General features: G+C 41.9%; 1 protein-coding gene across 2 annotated transcripts in view; it reads left to right on the forward strand.

The window, feature by feature from the left end:
- The window catches only part of THUMPD2 (THUMP domain containing 2), a 38,451-nt gene extending 24,336 nt beyond the window's left edge, over positions 1-14,115 (forward strand). Inside the window, exons 9-10 of one of the 2 annotated variants that reach the window (XM_027966904.3) lie at positions 6,226-6,334; positions 13,078-14,115. In XM_027966904.3, coding sequence (XP_027822705.1) covers positions 6,226-6,334; positions 13,078-13,402 — 434 coding nt within the window. In that variant the 3' untranslated portion in view covers positions 13,403-14,115. Of the gene's footprint in view, positions 1-6,225; positions 6,335-13,077 lie in introns of those variants that run through there. The other variant, XM_042248080.2, reaches the window with a different exon arrangement.
- The last annotated feature ends 9,553 nt before the right edge of the window (positions 14,116-23,668 follow it).

The raw sequence follows: 23,668 nt of genomic DNA on the forward strand, positions 1-23,668 counted from the left end.
GCAACAGAAAGAAATGCATTTAACTATCACTCTGTGAAGCATGACTTTTCATTTAGATCAAATGAGCACTCTTCTAAATTAATTTTGTTCATTTTCAATTCCAAATTTTCTTATGTATATAAACAAAATGAAGCTATAGCTATTAATACATTGGCTCCATTAGCAGAAGACCTCTGCAGAAAGTTAAATGTTACCAGTTTTGTATCAGTGTTACCAGATCCTTCAAAAAGAAAATTAGCTAAGTCAGTTCCAGTAATGGTTTAGTATTCCTACCCCCTCCCAATTCTTGGAAATTTAGGAATTTTTTTTCTGTCAGAGGTGAAACATCTTTCATTATTGTGAACGCTACTGTAGATTCAGCTCAGCACTGCATCTGTGTCTGTTTAAGCATTGGTAGACCACAGAATCCTGGTGAAGATCAATGTTCTTATTAAATAAAGAAATCTATGATACAGAAATGTACTTAGAATTTGACATGGTACCTACATAATTCATAATTACCTCCAAACAAGCTGTGATGTTCTGAATTGAAATAGTAACTCAAGTTATCAAAATAATAGACTAAAAAAAATTTTTAATATACGCAGAATAACTGAACTGTAGGCTATCTGTAAAGATGGTTGAATGCAAAAAAAGCAATTCAGCCTGCCAGTACATGTTTTTTTGTCTGCCCATCGTTTGTTGGGTTTTAAAATGTTTAATCTGAGTTTAAAATGGGAAAAAGACAGTCTCTTTAGCAAGTGGTATTGGAAAAGTTGGACAGCTGCGTTTAAATCAATGAAGTTAAAACACATCCTCATACTGTGCACAAAAATAAACTCAAAATGGCTTAAAGACAAACATAACACTGGAGGTGGGAGAGAGGCTTAAGAGGGACAAGATATCTGTATAGTTGTGACTGATTCGCATTGTTGTACAGCAGAAACCAATACAACACTGTAAAGCAGTTATCTTCCAATCAAAAAAAAAAACGATATAATACCATAAAACTCCTATCCTAGAAGAGAGCATAGGCAAAGCATTCCCCAACGTAAATCGTATCAATGTTTTCTTGGCCCAATCTCCCAGGCAATAGAAATAAAAATAAACAAAGGGACTTAACCAAACTTATAAGCGTTTGCACAGAGAAAAGAACACAAAAAGACCACCTACAAAATGAGAGAAATATTTGTAAATGATGCATCCAACAAGTGCTTTATCTCCAAAATATACAAACAGCTCATACAACTCAACACCAACCACAAAAAAAAAAAAAAAACCAATCCAAGAAAAAAAAAAAGAACAGAATCCCTTAATAAACATTTCTCTAGAGGATAGATGGCCAATAGGCATATGAAAAGATGCTCAGCATCACTAAATATTAAAGAAATACAAATAAAAACTACAATTAGGCACCACCTCACACTGGTCAGAATGGCCTTCATTAAAAAGTCTACAAATAACAAATGTTAGAGAATGTGTGGAGAAAAGGGAACCCTCCCTCCACCATTGGCGGGAATGTTAAGTTGGTGCGGTCACTATGGAAAACAGTAGGGAGGTTCCTCAGAAAACTAACGATAGAATTACCATATGATCCACCAATCCCACTACTGGGCATATATACTCAGACAAAAGTATAATTCAAAGAGATGCCTGCACCCGAAGGTTGATAGCAGCACTATTCACAATAGGCAGAATTTGGAGACAACCTAAATGTCCATCAGCAGATGAATAGGTAGGTAAAAAAGATGTGGTACATACGTGTGTGTGTGTGTGTGTAATGGAATACAGCTCAGCCGTGTGTGTGTGTGTGTGTGTGTGTGTGTAATGGAATACAGCTCAGCTCTGTGTGTGTGTGTGTAAGTGTAACAGAACACTGCTCAGCCGTAAAAAAGATGAAATAATGCCATTTGCAGCAACGTGGGTGCAGCTAGAGATTATCGTACTAAGTGAAGTAAGTTAGAAAGACAAATACCATATAATATCACTTATATGTGGACTCTTAAAATATGGCACAAATGAACAAAACAAAAAACAATCTTCCTATCCACAAAACAAAAACAGACTCATAGGCAGGGAGATCAGACTTGGGACTGCCAAGGGGAAGAGATGAGGGAGTAGGATGGACTGGGAGTTTGGAGTTGGTAGATGTGAACTATTACATTTAGAATAGATAAACAACAAGGTCCTACTGTATGCCACAGGGAGCTGTATTCAACCTCCTGGGATAAACCATAATGGAAAAGAATATAAACAAAGAACTGTACGTGTATAACTGAGTTACCTTGCTATATAGCAGAGATTGGCACAACATTGTAAATCAACTATACTTCAGTTTCCTTAAAAATTTAAATTTTTGAAGATGTACTGATGGCTGATGTACCTAGCCAGAGTATCTTATAATTGTGCTATAAACTTTTTTAAATAAACAAGTTGCCTAATTGTAGTTGCATTTTTTTCAGACTTCATTGGAAATCTGTAATCAAAGAATTCAACAAATGGAGTGCAAAAAAACTTCTAAGTCTTTAAAGTTTTTGATAAATTGCAGTCATTAGAAACAAAACTGGCAACAGCACTATAAAATTATCTCCCAGATGCCAAACTACATTTTGCATATTCAAGACTAATTACAGACTTCTGAATTAGCAATACACATTGAAATTTCAGCTTCATTGAAGTATTTGTATTCTCTTTTATGAAATCAAAAAGAATAGTATAAAGAGAAAGATAGTAGAAGAGAAAAATTTCACCAGCAGCAATCATACAAAGAAAAGACATAATCTAATGCAGTAAACTTCAAAATCTATCCACGATGGAAACAAAGTCATAGAGCAATAGCCAATGAAACAGTGGCTACTTACAAGGTTACTAAGGCAAAGTGGGACCCAGAAATACCATGTTGAACCAAGATGTCATTTTAGTACAAAGATATTTTCAAATATAAAAAATTCAGGCAACGTTTCACAACAAGCATGTCAGAGGGGGAAAAAGTATTACAAATTAATAAAATCCAGACATTTAAGAGATGAACCAACTGAGGAATAGAGAAAGCCAAGGTGAAATGACCAGTCATGAGGACTGAATCAAAAATACAACTATTTGAGCAACTGAGAATTAGAAGACAGAATGCCATTGTTATAAACCTAGATGATGGAAAGAATAACAAAGTACAATGAAAGAAAATATAAAAAGGATGTGCTCAACCTTGTAAAAGTTCTGCGTTTACCCAGTCTCTTGTCTACACATACACATGAAAGTTATTTTAAAGGCTCTTAAAACTTTGGGGGAGAAAATACCTTAGGGCTATATCCTGGTTTTAAGCAGTTCTTACTCAAACTTATCCCCAGAAGGAGGGAGTAAATAGGACAGTTTTATTCAAGACATACCAGTCTTCTACCTTTTCTTCATGTTTTTGAATCATCCTGCAGAGATGTAAAAAAGATGATTTTTTTACTTGTTTGTTTTAAGCTATGTTTCTATTTCAGAATTCTATCTCCTTAGTTACAAACTCTGTTCACAAGCAATTCAAACATTTAATAATTTAAAAGATTTTACTGTGTGTTGACTCTTATGGGTCAGGTGCTCGTGATTTTAGGAGTTTATGCATCAGCATCTCTGGAAGTGGGGCCAGCAGTTTGCATTCTACCAGGCCCTTCAGTTGATTCTGATCCACACTAAATATCAAGGTTGGTTATAGGGCCCAAGATTTCGCATTTATAGTTCCAGGTGATACTGATGGTGCTTCTCCAGGGACTGCACGTTGAGAACCACTGCTAAGGGTAAGGCAAGTTGGAAAGAGACCCATCTGGAAGTAGCAGCCCCACTAGGTCTTTGAGGAACCATGAGAGGGAATTGCTAAGTTCTGCAGAGCTTCCTGGAAGGATTCTGACCCACTGGCTCCACCTGGCTGTCATCTCCTTATACACACTAGAGAGGACCTTGCCCTGTAAATACTGACAACAGCTGACAATTACTGACTGCTCATTGTGTGCCAGGCAGTGTCTGTTGATACTTTCTGTAGGTTCCTCACATGTTAACTTCTGAGATAGGTACTCTTATCCCATTTTACAGATGAGAAAAGTAAAGCAATAATTTCTCAAAGTTGCATAGCTGGTAAGTGGCAGAGCCAAATGCAAGCTGACACCAGAGCCTGCACAAAAGCTCAGATTATTTTCTGTTGTATTATTGGAAGATGACACTGATTCTATGTAAAAGATTACTCTCTTCTCTCTCAGTGATGTTTATTCCTTCATCATCTAAAATGATTTAAAGCAGTTTCGTAAATTACAATACAGAGTAGAAAAATTGCAACTGAAAATAGACTAACAAGAAGGGGGAAAAAATCCAAACCGGAAGATGGGCAACTCATGTTTGTTGTGTGTTTATGTAAGCAAAAGACTTGGGCTCAATCTCAAGGGTAGATTACCGCCTGGTTCCTCACGTATAAACGTTTGATAACCATGTTTGCTCACTCTCTCTCGTGGTTTTACAAGTGTAGTCACAGTATTCAAGTGGATGTGTCCTGTATCACTGTGTGCCTGTTCAGTTTGCCCAGTCATGTCTGATTCCTTGCAGTCCCATGGACTATAGCCCGCCAGGCTCCTCTGTCCATGGGATTTCCCAGGCAAGAATACTGGATTGGGTTGTCATTTTCCTCCTCCAGGCAATCTTTTCAACCCAGGGATAGAACCCACATCTCTTGTGTCAGCAAGCAGACTCTTTACCACTGAGCCACCTGGGAAGCCCCACTCTATATCAATACCCTAAAACTAAATGAAAAAAGAAAGTGAAAGTGATAGTCACTATTCGTTTCCAAATCTTTGCGATCCCATAGACTGTAGCCCACCAGGCTCCTCTGTTCATGGGGTTTCTCCAGGCAAGAATGCTGGAGTGGGTTGCCATTCTCTTCTCCAGGGGATCTTGTGGACCCAGGTACTGAACCCGGATCTCCTGCATGCAGGCGAATTCTTTACTGTCTGAGCCACCATGACGTTGGGGAAAAAAAAGATTTTCTGCCTAGTTCTAACAAAATAGTATCCCATTACTTGTTTTCTAACAACCCACTCTTTCTTTTATTAGCAAATGTTCATTCATTAGACTTTCTCAGATAACAGGATTTTTTTGTTTTGTTTTTAAATTTCCTGCCAACAAAAATTTGTGTTCAGAATAGTAAAGATTATTTAAATTCTATTGTACTTAATAGAATTAGGTACTGTCTGAAATTTAGATGGTGGTAGTAGAAGTATAAAGAGTGCAAATGTAAAGTGTGGAAGTTAAGATTGGGTGTGTTACCTTGTGGTAACTGCAAGGAGATCCAACCAGTCCATTCTGAAGGAGATCAGCCCTGGGTGTTCTTCGGAAGGAATGATGCTAAAGCCTGAAACTCCAGTACTTTGGCCACCTCATACGAAGACTCATTGGAAAAGACTGTGATGCTGGGAGGGATTAGGGACAGGAGGAGAAGGGGACGACAGAGGATGAGATGGCTGGATGGCATCACTGACTCACTGGACATGAATTGGAGTGAACTCCGGGAGTTGGTGATGGACAGGGAGGCCTGGCGTGCTGCGATTCATGGGGTCGCAAAGAGTCGGACAGGACTGAGCGACTGAACTGAACTGACTGAATTAATTTCTGAGAGTAAAATGTAAAGTTGAGAAAGAAATTTAGATTTGATAATCAAACACTATATTTTGTTTTAGTGATGTCTTTTTCTTGATTGTTTAACTTTTTCTCTAGTCTTAGGACTTAAGTGGATGTTCTTAACCTTTGGGGTTGCCATTAAAAATACAATGAAACCTATGGGTCACTTTTCTTAAAAACAAATAGATCTACAAATGGATTTTATATATGATCATGAAAAGAAAAATGAAAGTTATAGGATATAATTTTGTAAAAGGTTTTTCTAGGCATCCTAATATATTTCTTCTTGGATCTAGCAAGTTTCTTCTCATGTAATATTTTTAAAGAGTTTAATTTTCTGGTTAATTTAAAATTCTGCTTAACGTATGTCATATTTTATTACACTTGAAAAACCACTTTTCAAAAAACAAAATACAACAATTGTAACATCTATTTTTAGTGATTCTGAAAGTCTTCAGGATCTTGTCACTCCTTAGAAACAATATTAAAGCCTTAAATTTTATTCAGTATGCAAAAATAATCCTATGTACTTCAGTTTTCTCATATTTAAGTCATAAATGTTGGAACTTACTGTAATAGAATTTTCTCATTTTTGTATTTCAGAATTGCCATTGCCTTCAGAAAGTGTCGATATTATTATTTCTGATATTCCATTTGGAAAAAAGTTTAAGTTAGGAAAAGACATCAAAAGGACTTTGCAGGAGATGGAAAGGTAAGTTGTTGAGTGTCTTTCCAAAATCTTTGAGCCATGGGGCATTTAACCAAAATGTATTGTAGCTCTTCAGTTAAGATTTGATTATATTTTAGTAATTTCCTCGTGTTTTTATAGCTTAATTTTCTAAGATTTCAAATCAGAAGTTTATGTAGTTATAAACTTGATATAGTTATTCTATATCATCATAATATAAGTTTTATTCAGGAAAAGATAATAATTTTTCATTATAGCCAAAAATTTGAAAATCTAAAATAGTGACATATATTTCAGTCACTGAGCTAGTTAATTTACATATTTACTTCTAATTCTCCCCCCAACCCTGCCTCCTATGTGTTAATCCCCCACATTTTACAGGAGAGAAACCAGAACCCAGAAATATTATCCTTCTCAAGATCACAGAGCTACTGAGCAACAGGACAGAATTTACATAGGAAACATTCAGTCGTATAGAACGGATGCCTGCATTGTTGGTGTGAAATGAAAATGCGGGAGTACTGGTCATGTAATGCTTCTAAGGTCAACCTCAGGGAGTATAATGCAGTGAAGTGAAAGTGTTTCTTTGAGAGGTTCAAACAGTGAGACCTGAATATGAATTTTCCTGATCATTTCGGTTGATAAAGGAGAGAACCTAGAACACACAGAGGAATGAAGGGACATGGATAAGGGGTCAGTTTGTATTAAATTGTCTCAACTGAGTGTTTGACGGTGCAGGACAACATAGTACATGGTTGGGAGCCTGTATGTAACCCTTTTCCACAGTTACCTGAGTTATGACGTCACCTGGGGTCTCAGCACCTGTAACAGACATTTCCTGAGCTCCTGTATCCCCTTCTGCTTGATGGAGCATTCCCCTCAAGATTTTGCAATGCTGATTTCATATTAACACCATTTCAGGAGCTTCTGAGAATCACTGATACCCATTCTCCACTCCTACTCACTGACACTTTGATTTAATCAGTCCAGGGTAGAACCTGGGCATCCAGTATTTCTTAGTATCTCCCAAGGTGATTCTGTGGTGCCCCGAGAATTAATAACCACAGCCTTTGTGCCTAGCAAGGTAACTTACCAGTTGTACTATTAAGCTAGCCCGTGGTGAGATACTACTGTATGAGCATGCTACACTTAATATGAAGCTTTCCACCCAACCTGGAACTTTCCACTAGAGGTGGCAGCTTAGCCTACCTGTTGATCTAGTGCTGTGCGTTTTAAACACCTTCATAAGTCACTGGAGGGCAGTGTTTGGAGTAGACTGTCCTTTCATCAGTAGTAAAATCAGACCAGCCTGACTTTCTCTCGGTCAGTTTTGATTTTTATTCTAAGTAACTGAAAATGAAACTAACAGATATGACCACCCCCACATTGTTTCGGGCAATTTAAATATTTACGTGAGAATCAGGAAGACCTTCAAGATTTCCCGTGTAATTCAGGTGCCTCCCAGAAAGAAAAATGGTACTGATGAACCTATTTGCAGGGAAGGAATGGAGATGAAAATGTAGAGAATGGGCTTACAGACACTGTTGGGGAGGGAGAGAGTAGTTCAAGTGGAAAAAGTAGTATCAATATATATACACTATCGTGTAAAATGGATCGCTGGTGAGAAGTTGCTGTGTAACATGGAGCGCAGTCTGGTGCTCTGTGATGGAATAGGGAGGGAACCTCTAGAGGGGAAGGATGTATTTATAATCACAGCTGATTCAAATCATATGGTAGAAACCAACACAACACTGTAAAAATTTAAAAAGCAAAAAATTTTTTAAACAAACAAAATTTAGAAAAAATAATTATGCTTATGGACATAAGGAACATTCCTGGCTCCTATGTATGACCAAGCTTCCTTGCCACATGCCCTCAGCCTTTATGGTTTGACCTTTGACTTTTTGTGGTTTGAGCTTTTATACAGGCCATATATTGTAACGCAGTGGTGAAGAGCATAGTCTCTGGAGTCAGAATACTCAGTAGTTCTGTCATTTCTGTCAGAGGCACATTGCTCAATCACCCTGTGCCTCATCTTTAAATAATAGTACCTACTTCGTAGCGCTGGCCTGAGGAGTCAGTAGACTTAAAGCTCTTTAGGACAGTGCTAATTTTCTAGGCCAGAATACTAGAGCTGTTCCCTTCTCCAGGTGATCTTCTCAAGCCCGGATCAAACCCAGGTCTCCCACATCACAGGCGGATTCTTTACCAGCTGAGCCCCCAGGGAGGCAAGGACAGTGCTAGGTGCCTTGAAAGCTCTCAGTAACTGTTAGCTCAGACCTGATTTTTCAGTGTAGAACAGTTCTAGTGCTTTTGAGAAATAGGTGGGGATATACATAAATATATCTAAAGTACACATAACTTTTTTCCCAATGACTTACCAGTGTTTAGGCTCTAGATATAAAGTGGAAGGGAATGGAGGGGAATTATACTAAAAATAAGAAAAAATACAAAATAAACATGTTTATAATAGGCAATGGAAATATTGGGTCCTGCGTGTAACAGAGCACTGGATTCTTCAAGAAAGAACGTGCGATCAGAATTTTAAATTGTCCGACAGATGATTGCTCTGGTGGTGTGAGCACTGCACTCTCAGCTCAATCATTTCCTCCTTAATTTACTTCAGCAGTAACAATCTCATGTATGCAAAGGAGAAATACAGAGAAGTATAATATTTGAGCTTTCTTCTCAACCAGATGAGCAAAATTAGAAATTTAACTTGTTCGGCTTGAAGGAAGAAGTCACTAAATGCCCAGAAGATTTGAGGTGGATTCATGGAAGAAGCATGATCTCAGTGAAATTTAGAAATTTGCAAAGAATGAAAACGGAGACCACACCATGTTTTATACATGCAGATATTCAGCAAGTATTTCTTGGGGAATAATGAAGCAAAAAGCATGTTCAAAAAACAATGAATATACCAGACTGTTCGGAGTAGAGATGAGTAGTAGAAGGTTAAGGCCTGATGCCATCCAAGTTCAAATAAGTTGGGTGTTTGTGTCTTGCAGGTTCACATGTAAAAGAGAAATCTCTTTTATGTTGTTTGATACAGAGCTTCCCCAGCTTATTGACCACATAATTCTAGCTGGTTTCTTTTTTATATATACAAGAAATAATCTCTCATACTATATTAGTGTTTTAGAGGGATATAGCTTGAGACATATTGCTTTATGAGTTCTGAATAGCTTTCTTAGAAATTTATGTATATATGAATGTGGAAAGATGCTTAGAAGGACATTTTATCAAAAATGGTCACCTCTGAGTAGCAGGATTCCAGGTGATTTTTCCTTTATTTTCTTCCATTATGTGAAAAAGGTTATAAATTAATTGCTGAATTTCCTGTTAGACATCATTCCACGTACACAAATAGATGTTTTCAACTTTATATTAATAGGATCATCCTTAATTTACTGTACTGTATAATCTGCTTTGTTTTTTCCACTCAGAAATATGTCATAAATCATTCTGAGGAGTTGTTGTAATGTACATGATAATTTTCAGTGGTTGCCGCAGTGGTTGCATTATATGTATATACCATTATGTAGCCTACAGAGCTTAGGGATGGGTATTCAGGTAACTTCCACCGTTTCATTTTAATAAAGAATAACATTCTGAGCCATCTTTGCACAGTTTATCAAACTGACTATAATGAGCAAGTTATTTAAAACCACAGTGCCTCTGTTTCTTCATCTGCAAAATGGATATGGCAACAGAATATACTTGAATTCTAAGGATTAAATGATATACAAAGCTTTTAAAACAACATTCATCACATAATACATGCGTGCATGCTAAGTCACTTCAGTCATGTCTGACTCTGTGCAACCCTATGGATTGTAGCCCGCCAGGCTCCTCTGTCCATGGGATTCTCCAGGCAAGAATACTGGAGTCAGTTGCCACGCCCTCCTCCAGGGGATCTTCCTGACCTGGGGATTCAACTCGCATCTCTTGCATCTCCTGCATTGGCAAGCAGGTTCTTTACCACTGGGGCCACGGAGGAAGCCCTTGGTGCCGATAAATATTAGCCATCTTTGCCATTAATTGTCCCTATTACTCTACTAATGCTAGAACTTCTGCTCTTATATCTTAGAATAATTTCCTCGCTCTGAGATTGCTGGGTCAAAGGTTATGTACATTTCATATCTTTGACATATTATTGCTAAATGACTATCAAAAAAGTTATACCAATATTTGTCTTTAGGAATACTCATTTTTTTCCTAATCTTGCCATCTTGAGTATGGTAGTCTTTTTATTTTTGTTAATATGGTAGGTGAAAACTTATATCTTTATCTTAATTGTGTTTTTTCCTATGTGTTCAGAGATAACCTGTGATTTTTGTTTCTGTCCCCTGGTGTCCAGCCACACCTGTCATCTCGCTGCCTCCTCTCCCAGTAGCAAGAGTTTATCCGCTTGGTTCCTGCCTCCTCAGGAACTGTTCTCTGCCCATTTCTTTCTTACCTTCAACCTGTCCACCTCCTCATTCTTTCCAGATCCAGTTATCCCTTCCCCAGACATTTTTGTGGCCTTTCATACCCACACACTGTACTAGGCAGTGGGGATCTGGCTGTGAACAGGACGGAGTTTTTGCCCACGTGGGGCTGGCATTCCAGCATGGGAATACAGATCATGAATAAATCAACAGAATAATTTCAGATCATGAGAGATACAGTGAACACTAAAGACGACATTTTTGCCAGAGAGTGACGAAGAGAGCAGCAGTGGTTTCCTTAGATAGATGCTCAGGGAAAGGCCTCTCCAAGGAGGCGTCTGAACTCCGAGACCTGAATGATGAGAAGCACACGAGGGAGTGGGTGTCAGTGCCCCAGAACAGCAGAGCTGGATGTCCTGGGGCAAGAAGAAGGGAGGTCAGTCTGTGCAACACACAGTGAGCAAAGTGGGAGTCGAGAGTTTACTTGAAGTTTAATGGTCGAGAGATTCGCAGGGATGTCCAGTTGTGTTGGTGTGGAAACTCAGAAGGGGAGGTTGGGGGATGATGACAGATTTGGAAATAAGACCTGTCAGGCTGCGGTAGTGTGGGCAGAGGAGAGCATGGAATGAAGTGAAGCATAGAATCTGTGATGTCCTTTGCAGACAGACTCGTTTAGACTGGCGGACAGTTGAGATGAGGGAAAGCAGCTTCAGCTCCTGACCTCATTGCTGGGTGTGGTGGGGGCAGGGCTCCCTTTAAGTCTTAGTCGTCCAGCTGGCACCTGGTTTCTTAACCTCTGCAACCAGGTTTCTTCAGAGAAAAGTCTACACTTGCTCTCCTCACCTTCCAACCCCCTGCCTTGCCTCTGCAGACCAGCACTGGCTCCTGGCCCCAAGTAGGAGTGCTGCCCCAGGGTCACTAACATCCTTATCACTTGTTAGTCCTGTAGCATTTGACACTGCTGAGACCGTTCATTCCCGTCTTGAAACTCTGCTTTTCTGGCTTCCATGCTATCACCATAGTTCAGGCCTTCTCCTTGGCTGTTTCATGGGCTCTTCCTTCTCCATCCTTCCTTGGATGTTAAGTCCCTGTTCCTTGACCCCTTTTCTCTCCCCTCTCTGTTCTTCCACCCTAGGTGATCTCATCCCCCATTATTGCTTTGTGTTTGTTAAGTTCCTTCAGTTGTGTCAGACTCTTTGCGACCCCATGGATTGTAGCCCACCCGGCTCCTCTGTCCATGAGATTTCTCAGGCAAGTATACTGGAGTGGGTTGCCATTTCCTCCTGCGGGGGATCTTTCCCATCCAGGGATCGAACCTGCCTCTCATGTCTCCAGCGTTGGCGGGTGGGTCCTTTGTCGCTAGCACCACCTGGCTTTATCTACCATTTATTATGGGAAACTCAGATCTCCACCTCCAACCCTGGCCTCTCTGACAAGCTCCAGGCCCTGCGCCCGGCTGTCTGTTGGCCCCCTGCTCAGCATGTTCCAGACAGAGCTCTTCCATCCCCTTGTCCCGCCCGCTCTGGTTCCCCCCAGCTGGACTACTTGCAGGACGTCCTCCTCTGCACATTCCCTGCCTCGGGCACCCCCTTGCTCCAGTCCCCCTGGCCCTGGGCAGCTCGCTCCTGCTTGTCCTTCACACCCACTGTGGCTATTCTCGCCCTCTGAGGGTCTTCCCCACTCTGAGTGCCCAGGTTTGGGTCCCACCTAAGGTGTTTCCAGAGGCCCTCACCTTTGCCTTGATGGTGGCGTTTGCCACACAAGCTCTTGAGCTCTTTGCTTGCCACTATCCCCCACTGTTCAGTCATCTGTTTAGCAACTCGGGACTGTATGTCCTCATTCATCACTGTTTCCATATAAGTGCTATATAGACTTTGGTCAAGCAATTGAGAAAGTGAATCCTCCTCCACCGGCTGACGTTGCCGGGCCTTCCCTATCGCCCTTTGTTTTCGTCCTCACTCCTTCCTGGGGACTTTGTTCTGCTGTTGTTCAGCCTGCTGCCTTTCATGTACTCAGATTCCTCAGGATCCTTTCATTTGCCTTTTCCTTTGTACAATCACTTATTAAACTGTGACTACAAATTACTTTGAGGCTTGCCTTTTAAATAGAGTAAAAATAGATAATTAAAGCAGATTTGTACTAGTGATTTCATAATTACTATAATGAATATGCATTATGGAAGATACTACCTAATTATCAAAATTCTCGCATTTAAATGACTAAAATTAAATTTCAAATTAAGAACACCAAATATTTTAAACAAAGTGGGATTGTTTGTTGTCTACAAAGAAAGAAATACTCATAATAATTAGCTTTTTTTTTTTTTTTTGGTCCCAGAGTGCTTCGTGTTGGCGGGACCATCGTGCTGTTACTCAGCGAAGATCACCACAGGCACCTTAAGGGTGGTGAGGCGAGTAGCGGCCCTTTGAATTCCCAGGGCGGCCACACACAGGAACCTGGAGGTGAAGAGTGCTTGACTCCTGCAGGAAAAGCTGCTGTATCAGAGCCAGTGTCATCCTTATTCGTAGCCGGCAACCAGGAGTGCTTGGACAGAATGCCACTGCTTGGCTCTTTGGTGCCAGTGGACTGCTACAGAGTGAGCCTTGGAAAAACAGACGCACTCATCTCCAAGTATAAGAAGTCGTACTCCCCTGGGCGATAGCGGCCTGCTGCTACTGAGTCCTTACATGTCAGCTGAACAGAGTAGAAGGCAGTGGTTTCAGGGATCTAACAGTGCCAGAGAGTTCCAAGTCAGCAAATTCCCCTAAAACAGGGTTGTGGCTGCTGGACGCCTGTTCTTCCATAAGAACTTCTGTCTAACACTCTGAAGAGTGTTTCTGACAGAGGATAATTAACAGATATTTGAACTAAAGGACTCTTAAACTTGCCCTTCTGTCAAAATGTGAATAGGTCTGTTCTGCCCCCACTGTTTCTAAGCGGAAGCTTCAACTTCAAAGCCAAGGTTTTCAGAGGCTCACCATAAAGTGTATCTCAATCACCACAAATGTGATACTATCTTCATTGTCAGGTTTTTTGAAACATAGAAACTTTTATTTTTTGATATTAACTTCTTTTGATATTTAACTTGATTTTTTGAATCTATAATTTTCTTCTCCATTTTAAATGAAAAGAACTTTTATTCACAGTACATTTTTTATGTCCCATATTATGTAAAGCATCAGTGGGAATAATAATATGAATTAAACCAATATCCTCCGACATGATGGAAAGTAAAGTTTTGGTTTTTTTCTAAAAGCATTGTCACTTCATTCCTATTTAAATGCATCCTTTGTGTTCACTTCTTAAGGAAACAGCTGATGAAAAATATGATTTTTTTCCATAGCCTAATAAAGTTTCATGGCTGCTTTGGTACCATTTGAACAATGTTTCCATTTGGGGGAAAATTCTCACCTTGTGAATCCCACCTCTCCAAAATAGAAGCAAAAGCTTGTTTTCTGGCTAGGGTGAGATGTGTAACCTTAGCTCAGTTATCAAGGTCCACTGTCAGTGTGGGGTGAGTGGGGTACAGGTGATACATGGGACTTTTACCCAGAGCACCTCATAGTGGGCCCAGTGGGACAGTAATCTGTTGTGTATTCATACAGTAAATATTCATTGCAAACTTACTATCTGCCAAGGCACTTTCTCAGCCCTTGGAGCTATCAGCAAACCAAGCAAATCCCTGCCCTCATAGGATTTAAATCTAGTGGGGGAGACAGATAAGAAATGATAGACATAATAAGTCATTTATTTGCTAGGTCAAAAGATAACCTAGCAAAGATAATCTAGGTAAGTGGAGGGAACTTGCAGGGAAAAAATAAAGCAGAGTAGTGACGGGAACATAGGAGGATGGGGGCAAATGTTTTGCATTCTGCTTACAACAGCTCCAGCTTCACTGAAGATGTGAGATTTGAGCAGATATTTAAAGGACATGGAATAGTGTTCCAGGCATATGGAACAGCCGTTGCAAAGGCCCTGTGGCAAGAGAGTGCCTGATGTGTTTGAGGAACAGCAGAAAAGCACATGTGGCTGAAGGAGAGTGAGTAATGGGGAGAAGGAGAGGTTAAAGAGAAAGTGAGGGGCAGGTAAGGGTGGGAGGGGTTGGTGGGTGGCTTTAATCACATAGGACCTTGAAGACTACAGGAAGACTTTGACTCAAAAGCAGTATAGAGCTTTTAACAAGTCACAATCTAACATACATTGTATGGGATCACCATGACTACTGTATTGCACATCGATTGTAGGCAGGCAGGGGTGGAGGTAGGCCAGTTGGGAATTTTTGCAGAAATCCAGGCAAGAGAAGATGGTAGCTTGCCCCAGGATGGTGGCAGCACAAGTAGTAAGAAGCAGCTAGATTCTGGATGTATTTTGTAAGCAGAACCAGCAGGATGCTGATGGAGAAGACGCAGGAATGACCACAAGATTTTTGGCCAAGCACCTGGAACAGTGGAGTTTCCCAGTCAACTGTCCAGGGAACAACACCACAGCAGGAGCAGGCTTGGTGTGAGATAGCAGAAGTTCAGGTCCAGATTTGCTCGCTTTGAGATATATATTAAACATGCAAGTGGAGGAGCTGAGTAGGCAATTGAATAAATAATCTGCAGTTTAAGCTGAAGGTCTGTTCTGGAGATAGAAATTTGGGGATTTACATCATAAAGTTGCCATGAAACTGAATGGGGTCACCATAGGATGGAGTGGAGGAAAGAAAGGAAGAGGAGCAGGGCTGAGCCCTGGGTTCCTTCCAACAGAAGAGGGATCTGCAAGGGAGACGGAGAAGGAACAAGCGGTGAGGCAGGGGGAAAACAAAAGCAGTTGCCTGGAAGGCAAATAAAGAATATGGCGGAGGGAGGGACCAACTACTAAACACTGCTAACCAGCCTAGTAAGAGAAGGCCTGGAAATTGACCACTGGATTTAACAATGAAGAGGTCATACGGGACCTTGATAATGGGAGTTTTACTGTTGTAGAGAAGGAGAAAAAACACCCTGGATTGGGCTCCAGAGAAAACAGGAACCAGAGGTAGGATGTATAGGCAATGCCTTCAACTAGTTTTGCTGAAAAGAGCAAAAACTGGAGGTATTAGTTGGTCGGGGACATGGTGTTGAATGATTTCTTTTTTTTAAGATGAGAGAAGTAGCAGCATTTTTTTATGTTGATGAGACTGTTCCAAGAAAGGTAAAAAACTGATGAGCCAGGAAAAGGGCCAAATGCTAGAACGTCCTTGAATAAGGATGTGGTACGAGTCCATACATGGACGAATAAGCTTTCGATAAGAGCGTGAATAATTTCTCCATGGTTACAAGTGGGAAGAAACATACAGGCATTTCTGCTATAACATGATAAATGTGTTCCTGAACACTTTTTCAGTCTAAAATCCATGCACTAAAAATAACAATTTATGGAAAAATAGGGTTGGGGCAGACCATTCCAAACCTATCCAACTTTGCAAACTGCACGCTAGCAAAAACTGACATAGTTGGTTTTTTTTTTTCAAAGCCTTATATTTCATATAAATAAGTCATAAAATAAAGGACTCCACCTTCCCAAGAAAAGGGCAAAGACAGCCTGCTAGAATTTAGGAGAAGGAAGGATAGAAGCTGCTGAGAAACGCCAACGGGTGGCCATTTCCTCCTCCAGGGGATGTTCCTAACCCAGGGATCAAACGCACATCCCCTGTGTCTCCCGCATTGCAGGCAGATTCTTTATGCACTGAGCCATCAGGAAAGCCCCCTCCAGGACAGAACCTGTGGCCAAACCACCAAGACCAGGAAGGACCAGGAAGGAGCGGCGTTACGTCAAGTACCTTATTCTGCAGCTTGTCCTTTCAGCTCACCCCATTGGCATCCTTCCCATTCGGCAGCTTTTATCTGGTGGAACAAAATATTAATGTGCTGGGGAAAAAAATCACTTGTGATCCAACCCAATTTCCATATGACAGTGACATCATCCCCCTACTTAGCAATAATATTTAATGCCTGTCACAGAAACACACAGCGTAGGAGAACAGACTGTAAGTGGGAGCAGATGCTGGAAGGTGGGCGGATGTGATGCCAAAAGACTGTGGAAGTCTTCCGACCACTTCCATTTTCTCAGTGAAAAAGTATGTGGTTATTTCACCAGTTTCTCAGTCTGTGGTTGGAACAGCTTCCCTGTGCAGTGAAAGAATCCACGCAATGAGTTCCAAACCAGGAGCTTGGGGTGTCTATTATTGAAGGACTAAGGTCACATACTCCCTAGGCTCCCCCTTCCTGTCAAAATGACCAAACAAAAGCAACACTGTACGTCTGTAGGAACTGCAGATCTTGCTGCCACCAAGAATAAGGCCCAGATGCTCGAGGGCACGGATCCCATCACTTGGCGTCTGAATGCAACCTGTGTCAGCTTTGGGTCTGCTGCTCTGGCCCATTTACTACTCCTGGAGGCCTGGGTAGGAGACAGCTCTCTAGCTGGTCCAGGCACACTGGAAGCAGCTCTGCATTTTGCCCTTAGGACCCAGGAGAGTGAATGATGCCCAGACAGTCTGGGATCAGCCTGGATGCTTCATGGACTCTGCCGCAGGTCCTAAAAGGGAAAGTGCAGCTGCAGCCTCTTGGCTTCTGGAGCAAAGCCAAGCTTTCTTATGCAAGTAGTTATTCTTTTGAAATAACTCTTGCTGCTAAGGGCTTGAATAGGATTTTAGGTGACCATGTGACCTAAGCTATCCATCCCGAGATTCGATTCAGCAAACCAAGAGTGCGAGGGCTCAGTCTGACAGCATGCCTTAATCAGATGGGAGTGACATATACCAGCACTGAGTGTGTGTGACCGACAGTCCTCATCCAGCAAAGCGCCTCCTGCCTGCCACTCCCCTCCCTCATAATCATGGTCCCACAGAGAATTCCCAATGAGCAGATCACCAAGGAGGAAAAAAAGCCAAATCTGGTTTGCAGATGGCTCTGCCAGTTTAGCTGTTATCTGCTGGCATTTAACTCCCAGAGCATTTCAGCCCCACTTGGGGTCAAAGGATGATGGGGAAAGGAAACATTCCCAGGGAGTACTGCTTGAAGTGGTCTGCAATGTCCACTTTACCTGAAAGGAGAGATGGCCTGGGAGGAGGATGCCCACCATGTCATGGGCAGTGACTACCAGTTTGAAAGGATGGTGAGCAACATGAAGCATGGGAAGAGGAATGTGGATGGACATCTCAGGATGGACCCCCATATGGGAGAATCATTGGGTCTCAATCACTGGAATGGTTAAGAACTCCCACTGTGCGCGAGACTCAAGTGTGTGAGCAGCAGATTGCCTGGCCTGTGCCTTCAATGTTTTTCACTCAACAGCCTCATGGACAAAGTGGGCGTGGTTTCAGACACAGAGATGGGGCACTGGCCCAACAAGGACTTCTCACCAAGGCTGATTGCCTGCTGCCTCTGCTGATGAATTTTTCAGCAGCGGTGACCAGCCCTAAGACTTCGATATAATACCACATGGAGGAGGGGAATTAGAGTGGAGACCCTTCCCTGGTAGGAAGGGCAAGAATCTGTCCTCACAAGACTATCTGCTCACTCTGGACTCCAACTCTCCAGACCAGCCATGCCTTTCGTGGACCTTGTTTCTCTGCAACAATACTTCTTATCAGAGTTCATTTACAGTGCTGTGTGTGAGACACACCACTATGAGATCTGTGAGACCAATGTTCATTGAATTTCTAGTCTTGTACCATCTGCCCCATCACCTGAAACACAAGTCCTGATGGCAGGGTGGAAGGGCTACTCGACACTCAAGGCCGAGAGGCCTCCTTGCAGTATGCTATATGCACTATGAACCAGAGACCAATAGATGGTGCTCTTTCTCCCGAAGTCAGAAAAAAGGGACTAGGGGTGAAAGTGGAAGGCAAGCCTGTTACCATACCCCACTCTCTGGAAGGGTGTCAGCAGAAGGATCTGGCCTCGGGAGTCAGAAAGGCACAGAGGGCAGCATTCTGGGCCCAAAAGCAACGGCACAAGCTGCAGTGTGGGCGCCCAGCAGAGGCTGGAAGGGCTCACTCACAGCAGTCCCGTCACGGCAGCTGGATGACGCTTCTGGCTGGGTAGCCACACAAACTAATTTCCCGCCCTCCTGAACACCTTAATATACATATTTTTAATGATGTCTCTCTGCTAAACTGCCTAGAGTAGATCCTGTTGGTTGCAGCTGGGAACCCTGACCCACACACCTGCGTTACTGAAGCCCACTCCCGTCCTCCGGGCGCTGCCCTCTCCTTCTCAGTGGGGTGTGCTCACCTGTTCTGCATTTATCCTTTTGCCAGGTGTGCATTTGTCCTTTTGCTACAGGTCTTAACTTTATATAATTTCCACACCCCCACTTCACCAAAATTACTTTTAATGTTTCGGCTTCTTAAAGACGTTGAGCAATAATACAGTCTTTTTCATTCTGTGCCTAAACCTTACTTGAATATTTAGAAGAGAAAAAAGAAACATGCAAAGTTGGATATCTGTGTGTGTGTAACCAAGATGCAGCAAATGGTAGGTAGAAAATGTGTTTCCTCATGGACTTGAATGACAGTTGGTGGACATCCTCAAATGCAGTGGTTCTATCTTTGCATACTTCGCAGAATTAAATCATGGTTTCAGGGCCTGTTAAAACAGCTTTAATAATCAAATGCACAAAATGATAAAGCTTTTTAAAATAAGTTTCCAAAATTTGAGGATATCTTCTAGTGGGAGGATTCTATCATATTTTCCCCCACCCTTGGCACAGGGCGTGGCCCCCAAGAACAGTTAATATTCCTTGAATGAAATTAAACTGGCTCCTGTTGGAAGGGAACAAATAGATGTTTGTGGATCTGAAGACAGTTAATTAAAGAGACACCCAGAAAGCCATGTGAGAGACAGACAGCTGTCTGGGGAGAGGCCTACTTTCTACATAACCTAGAAAACTAAGCCTCCTCAGGGATTCTAAATATATTGATTTTTCAGGAGGAACCACTCACTTGGATATTGGGTAAATATGAGCTTTCAAGGAGCCATGCAAGAAAGCTTTGGGGCAAAAATTAGTGAGATGAGAGGTCTTCACAGAAAAATCCTGGTAATAAGAAATCTTGAGTATTTTCATGCACGTTATACAAACACTACATATTTTTACATAGTGTTTATAACATTTTCAATTTTCTTATTCTTTCAGTCATTCATTTGCCCCTTCATTCATTGGACTGCCAAGTGTCTCTGAGTACCTGCTGTGTGTCAGGCTCTGGGATGCTCACTGGTAAAGTGAAAAGGTGGACAGGGAGCAGGAAGACAGCAGCCAGAGATCTCCACGTAAGACAGGGCTATCCCCGACCTCCAGACATAGGGGGACAAAATCACTCCCTGAAAGAGCTTGACAGAGAAAGATGGACAGAGTCCAGGATTGAGAGCAAAAAATTATGGATTTGTGGGGAGTTTAAAAAAACTGAACACATGCCTAAGTATGGCTAGCTTCATCTTTTAGTTACATCATCTTTTAATGACATCTCTTCTATTAAATTACCTAGAGTAGTTGCAGCTGGGAACCCTGTTCTGCACACTTGGGTTATTGAAGCCCACTCCTGTCCCCCGGTCACTGCCCTCTCATTCATATAAATTCTGTGAATTTATGATGCTCAAGAGATTCAAGAATTCAAAGTGTCATTTTGCCACCCGAATGCCACAATCATTTAATACTGTCAGTTTTCATCAAGTTCCTTCAAGTAATGGCCTTCTCAAATGTGTAATAAATGAGAACAATTACACCAGGCCCTCTCCCTGCCCATCCTCCTCTTCACATTTCTTCTTACCACTGAGTGGCTGTCCTCCTAGCTGCCCTTCTGTGGCTCCTCCCCTTGATATGTCTACACTATTTAGATTGAATTCACCTTGGAAGAGTGGGCATATTAACCATGTATTCTGCCAGGGGCCCCCAAATGCCCAGTCCTGGACTCTGGGTATTAACATGATTCACTGGGCCAGAGGTTTTTTGGTTTTGTTTTTATGTAAGTCAGATAGTTCATCTTTCAGTGTCCTATCTTTTTGCCTTTTCATACTGTTCATGGGGTTCTCAAGGCGAGAATACTGAAGTGGTTTGCCATTCCCTTCTCCAGTGGACCATGGTTTGTCAAAACTCTCCACCATGACCTGTCCATCTTGGGTGGCCCTACATGGCTTGGTTCATAGTTTTGTTGAGTTAGAAAAGGCTGTGGTCCATATGATCAATTTGATTAGTTTTTTGTGATTGTAGTTTTCATTCTGTCTGCCCTCTGACAGATAAGGATAAGAGGCTTATGGAAGCTTTCTGTTGGGAGAGACTGACTGTGGGGGAAACTGGGTCTTATTCTGATGGGTGGGCCATGCTCAGTAAATCTTTTGTCTAATTTTCTGTTGATGGGCAGGGCTATGTTCCCTCCCTGTTTTTTGACCTGAGAGCAAACTATGGTGTCCTAAAGGAAATCAGTCCTGAATATTCATTGAAAGGACTGATGCTAAAGCTGAAATTCCAATACTTCGGCCACCTGATGCAAAGAAATGACTCCTTGAAAAAGACTCTGATGCTGGGAGGGATTGGGGGCAGGAGGAGAAGGGGACAATAGATGATGAGATGGTTGGATGGCATCACGGACTCAATGGACATGAGTTTGAGCAAGCTGCAGGAGTTGGTGATGGACAAGGAAGCCTGGTGTGCTGCAGTCCATGGGGTTGCAAATAGTTGGGCACGACTGAGCGACTGAACTGAACTGAAGTCAGATAATATGTATGACTGTCTTGCTCAAAGCCCTCCAGTGATTTTCCCATTTTCCTCAGAATAAAACCTAAAGTCTTTTTTTTTTTTAAGCCTAAAGTCTTGATCTGGCCCCTGGTACCCATCTAACTTCATCTCTGACACATCCTCTCTCATTCTGACCTTGCCAACCCAGGAATGTGCAAAGTTCTGTCCCATCTCAGGCCTTTGGACTTGCTGGCCCTCTCCCTGGGTGTCTCCCCTTATGCCTGCTCTGCTCAGGCTCTCAGTTGAAATGCCCTCTGATAAGCAAGGCCATCCACGGCCTCCTTACCTAAGCCAGCCAGCACCTCACCCTTCACATCTAGTCTCAGAGTTCTTTTTCCATTTCTCTTTATATGTATGACATGCTTGTCTGTTTTCTGTCTCCCCACCGTTACAGCGGCAGGTCCTTGAAGGCAGGGGCCTTACTGATTTGCTCACAGTTTCTCTCCTGTACTGAAGTCAGTCTCTGACACATACTAGGCACTCAATATAGATTCAGTAATAAAAGACCACATGAAGATTCCATTCCACGGTCATCTTCCAACCAGATGAACAGAGCCAGAAAGGCCTGGATGCTAGACCAAGGTCCCCCTCGCTCTAAACAAACGCATGCACTCCAAAAAGGAAAAAATGTTCAACTGTTAGTCCCTGAAGAGAAATTCCCCCCACCCGCTTTCTTTTCCTTTGTGACATTAGAATGTATGGAATCACGCAGCCCAGAACCAGCTGCTCAATCGTTACTAGGTAAAAGCTTGACATTTTCTGTGACACCCTTCTTGATTATGTAGGCGTATCACAGCCCCACAGGCTGGCTGCTTTTAAAAATAATGAAGTTGTACTAAATTTCACTTTAACCCATTGCATTCTTTACTCCTCTGGCTCCCCGCAGTCACTGGTCTTTTTTTGGACAAGGTTGTGAAAAGTGGGCATCCATGCATCTGGCCCTGTCCAGCTCCACAAAACTCTTAGCCTCTTAATCCATCTCTCTCCAGCTCACCCTCATTACTCCCTCTCCTTCACCTCCGTTCCCTTGAAAACCATTCCTCACTCCTATGAACACTCTTTAAACTGTTACTTGATTTGGAAAATCCTTTGTTTAAGAACTAGCTCATCCTTTGAATCAATACCGCATTCATCACGTGTGTTATCTCCTCCAGATTACCTTTCACACTTGGTTTAGTTTCCATCCCCCAGTCCACTTTATCTGAGAAATGTGTTGGCACAATAGTGGTTTACTGTAGCCACAGCAAAGGCATATAAAGCAGACATGGATGCCCCATTGGCATGTTTGCAGGAATAGAGATACTTACTTTGTTCAACCTCAGCAGCTACTTAGCTCTTCTGTTCAGGGTTAGACACCTCACCAGAGACTGGCTAAGAGACCTTAGGTTAGTACTCAAGTCTCAGTGTCCTCTCTTGTCAACAGCGATGATGATGAGGGCCTCCATATACCTTCCAAGGCTGCACTGAGGTTTGATTTGGTTTGAACACACCACTCAGTGAGCAACCTCTCCAAGAGAAAACATAAAATGAAGTACTCTCCTTGATTCATTAAAAAAACAAAAATAAGAACCTGTAGGCTATCCTTTTTTGACTCAACATCAGATGGCTTTACTTTACTGTTTGTGTAATTACCATGCTCTATTTTCAAAGTCAATTTGCATTCAACTTGGATAAATCAAAGTTTACAGAAGTCTTCCAAGTATTTCATGGGCTTCTCAAAAGTGTGGTGATTGCCAACATCCCTGGAAATCACATAAGCTCATGGATGTGTCTAGAGGTTCAGGAGAGGTGATTGGTTTTCGATACTGTACATCAAGACAGTCACAAAACAAGGACTAAAATCCATGAGTCTCTGAGATCTGATTCTGTCTCTACCTACATGGCCCCTTTCTGAGTAACTGCTCTCATTTAACAACTTTTAAGAAGCCATCAGGAATGCTTTCTCAGGACAAAAGAAGGCAGACCCGCCCAATTAAATATTAATCTTTGAGCCGCCCTGGTGACATGGGAATTTCTCAAAACATTCAGTGGGGGAAGTGCCAAGAAGGTAATTAAATTTGCTGTCATACCTTTAGGCTCCTGAAGGTCACTCATGTAAGGAGAGGTTCTGTGCTTGTAAAAATAGGTCTGGCATTTTTTAGAGAATTACAAAGGTCAGTGTGTGCTCTGG

The sequence above is a fragment of the Ovis aries genome, chromosome 3 (genome assembly GCF_016772045.2).
Source record: "Ovis aries strain OAR_USU_Benz2616 breed Rambouillet chromosome 3, ARS-UI_Ramb_v3.0, whole genome shotgun sequence".
NCBI classification, from domain to species: domain Eukaryota; kingdom Metazoa; phylum Chordata; class Mammalia; order Artiodactyla; family Bovidae; genus Ovis; species Ovis aries.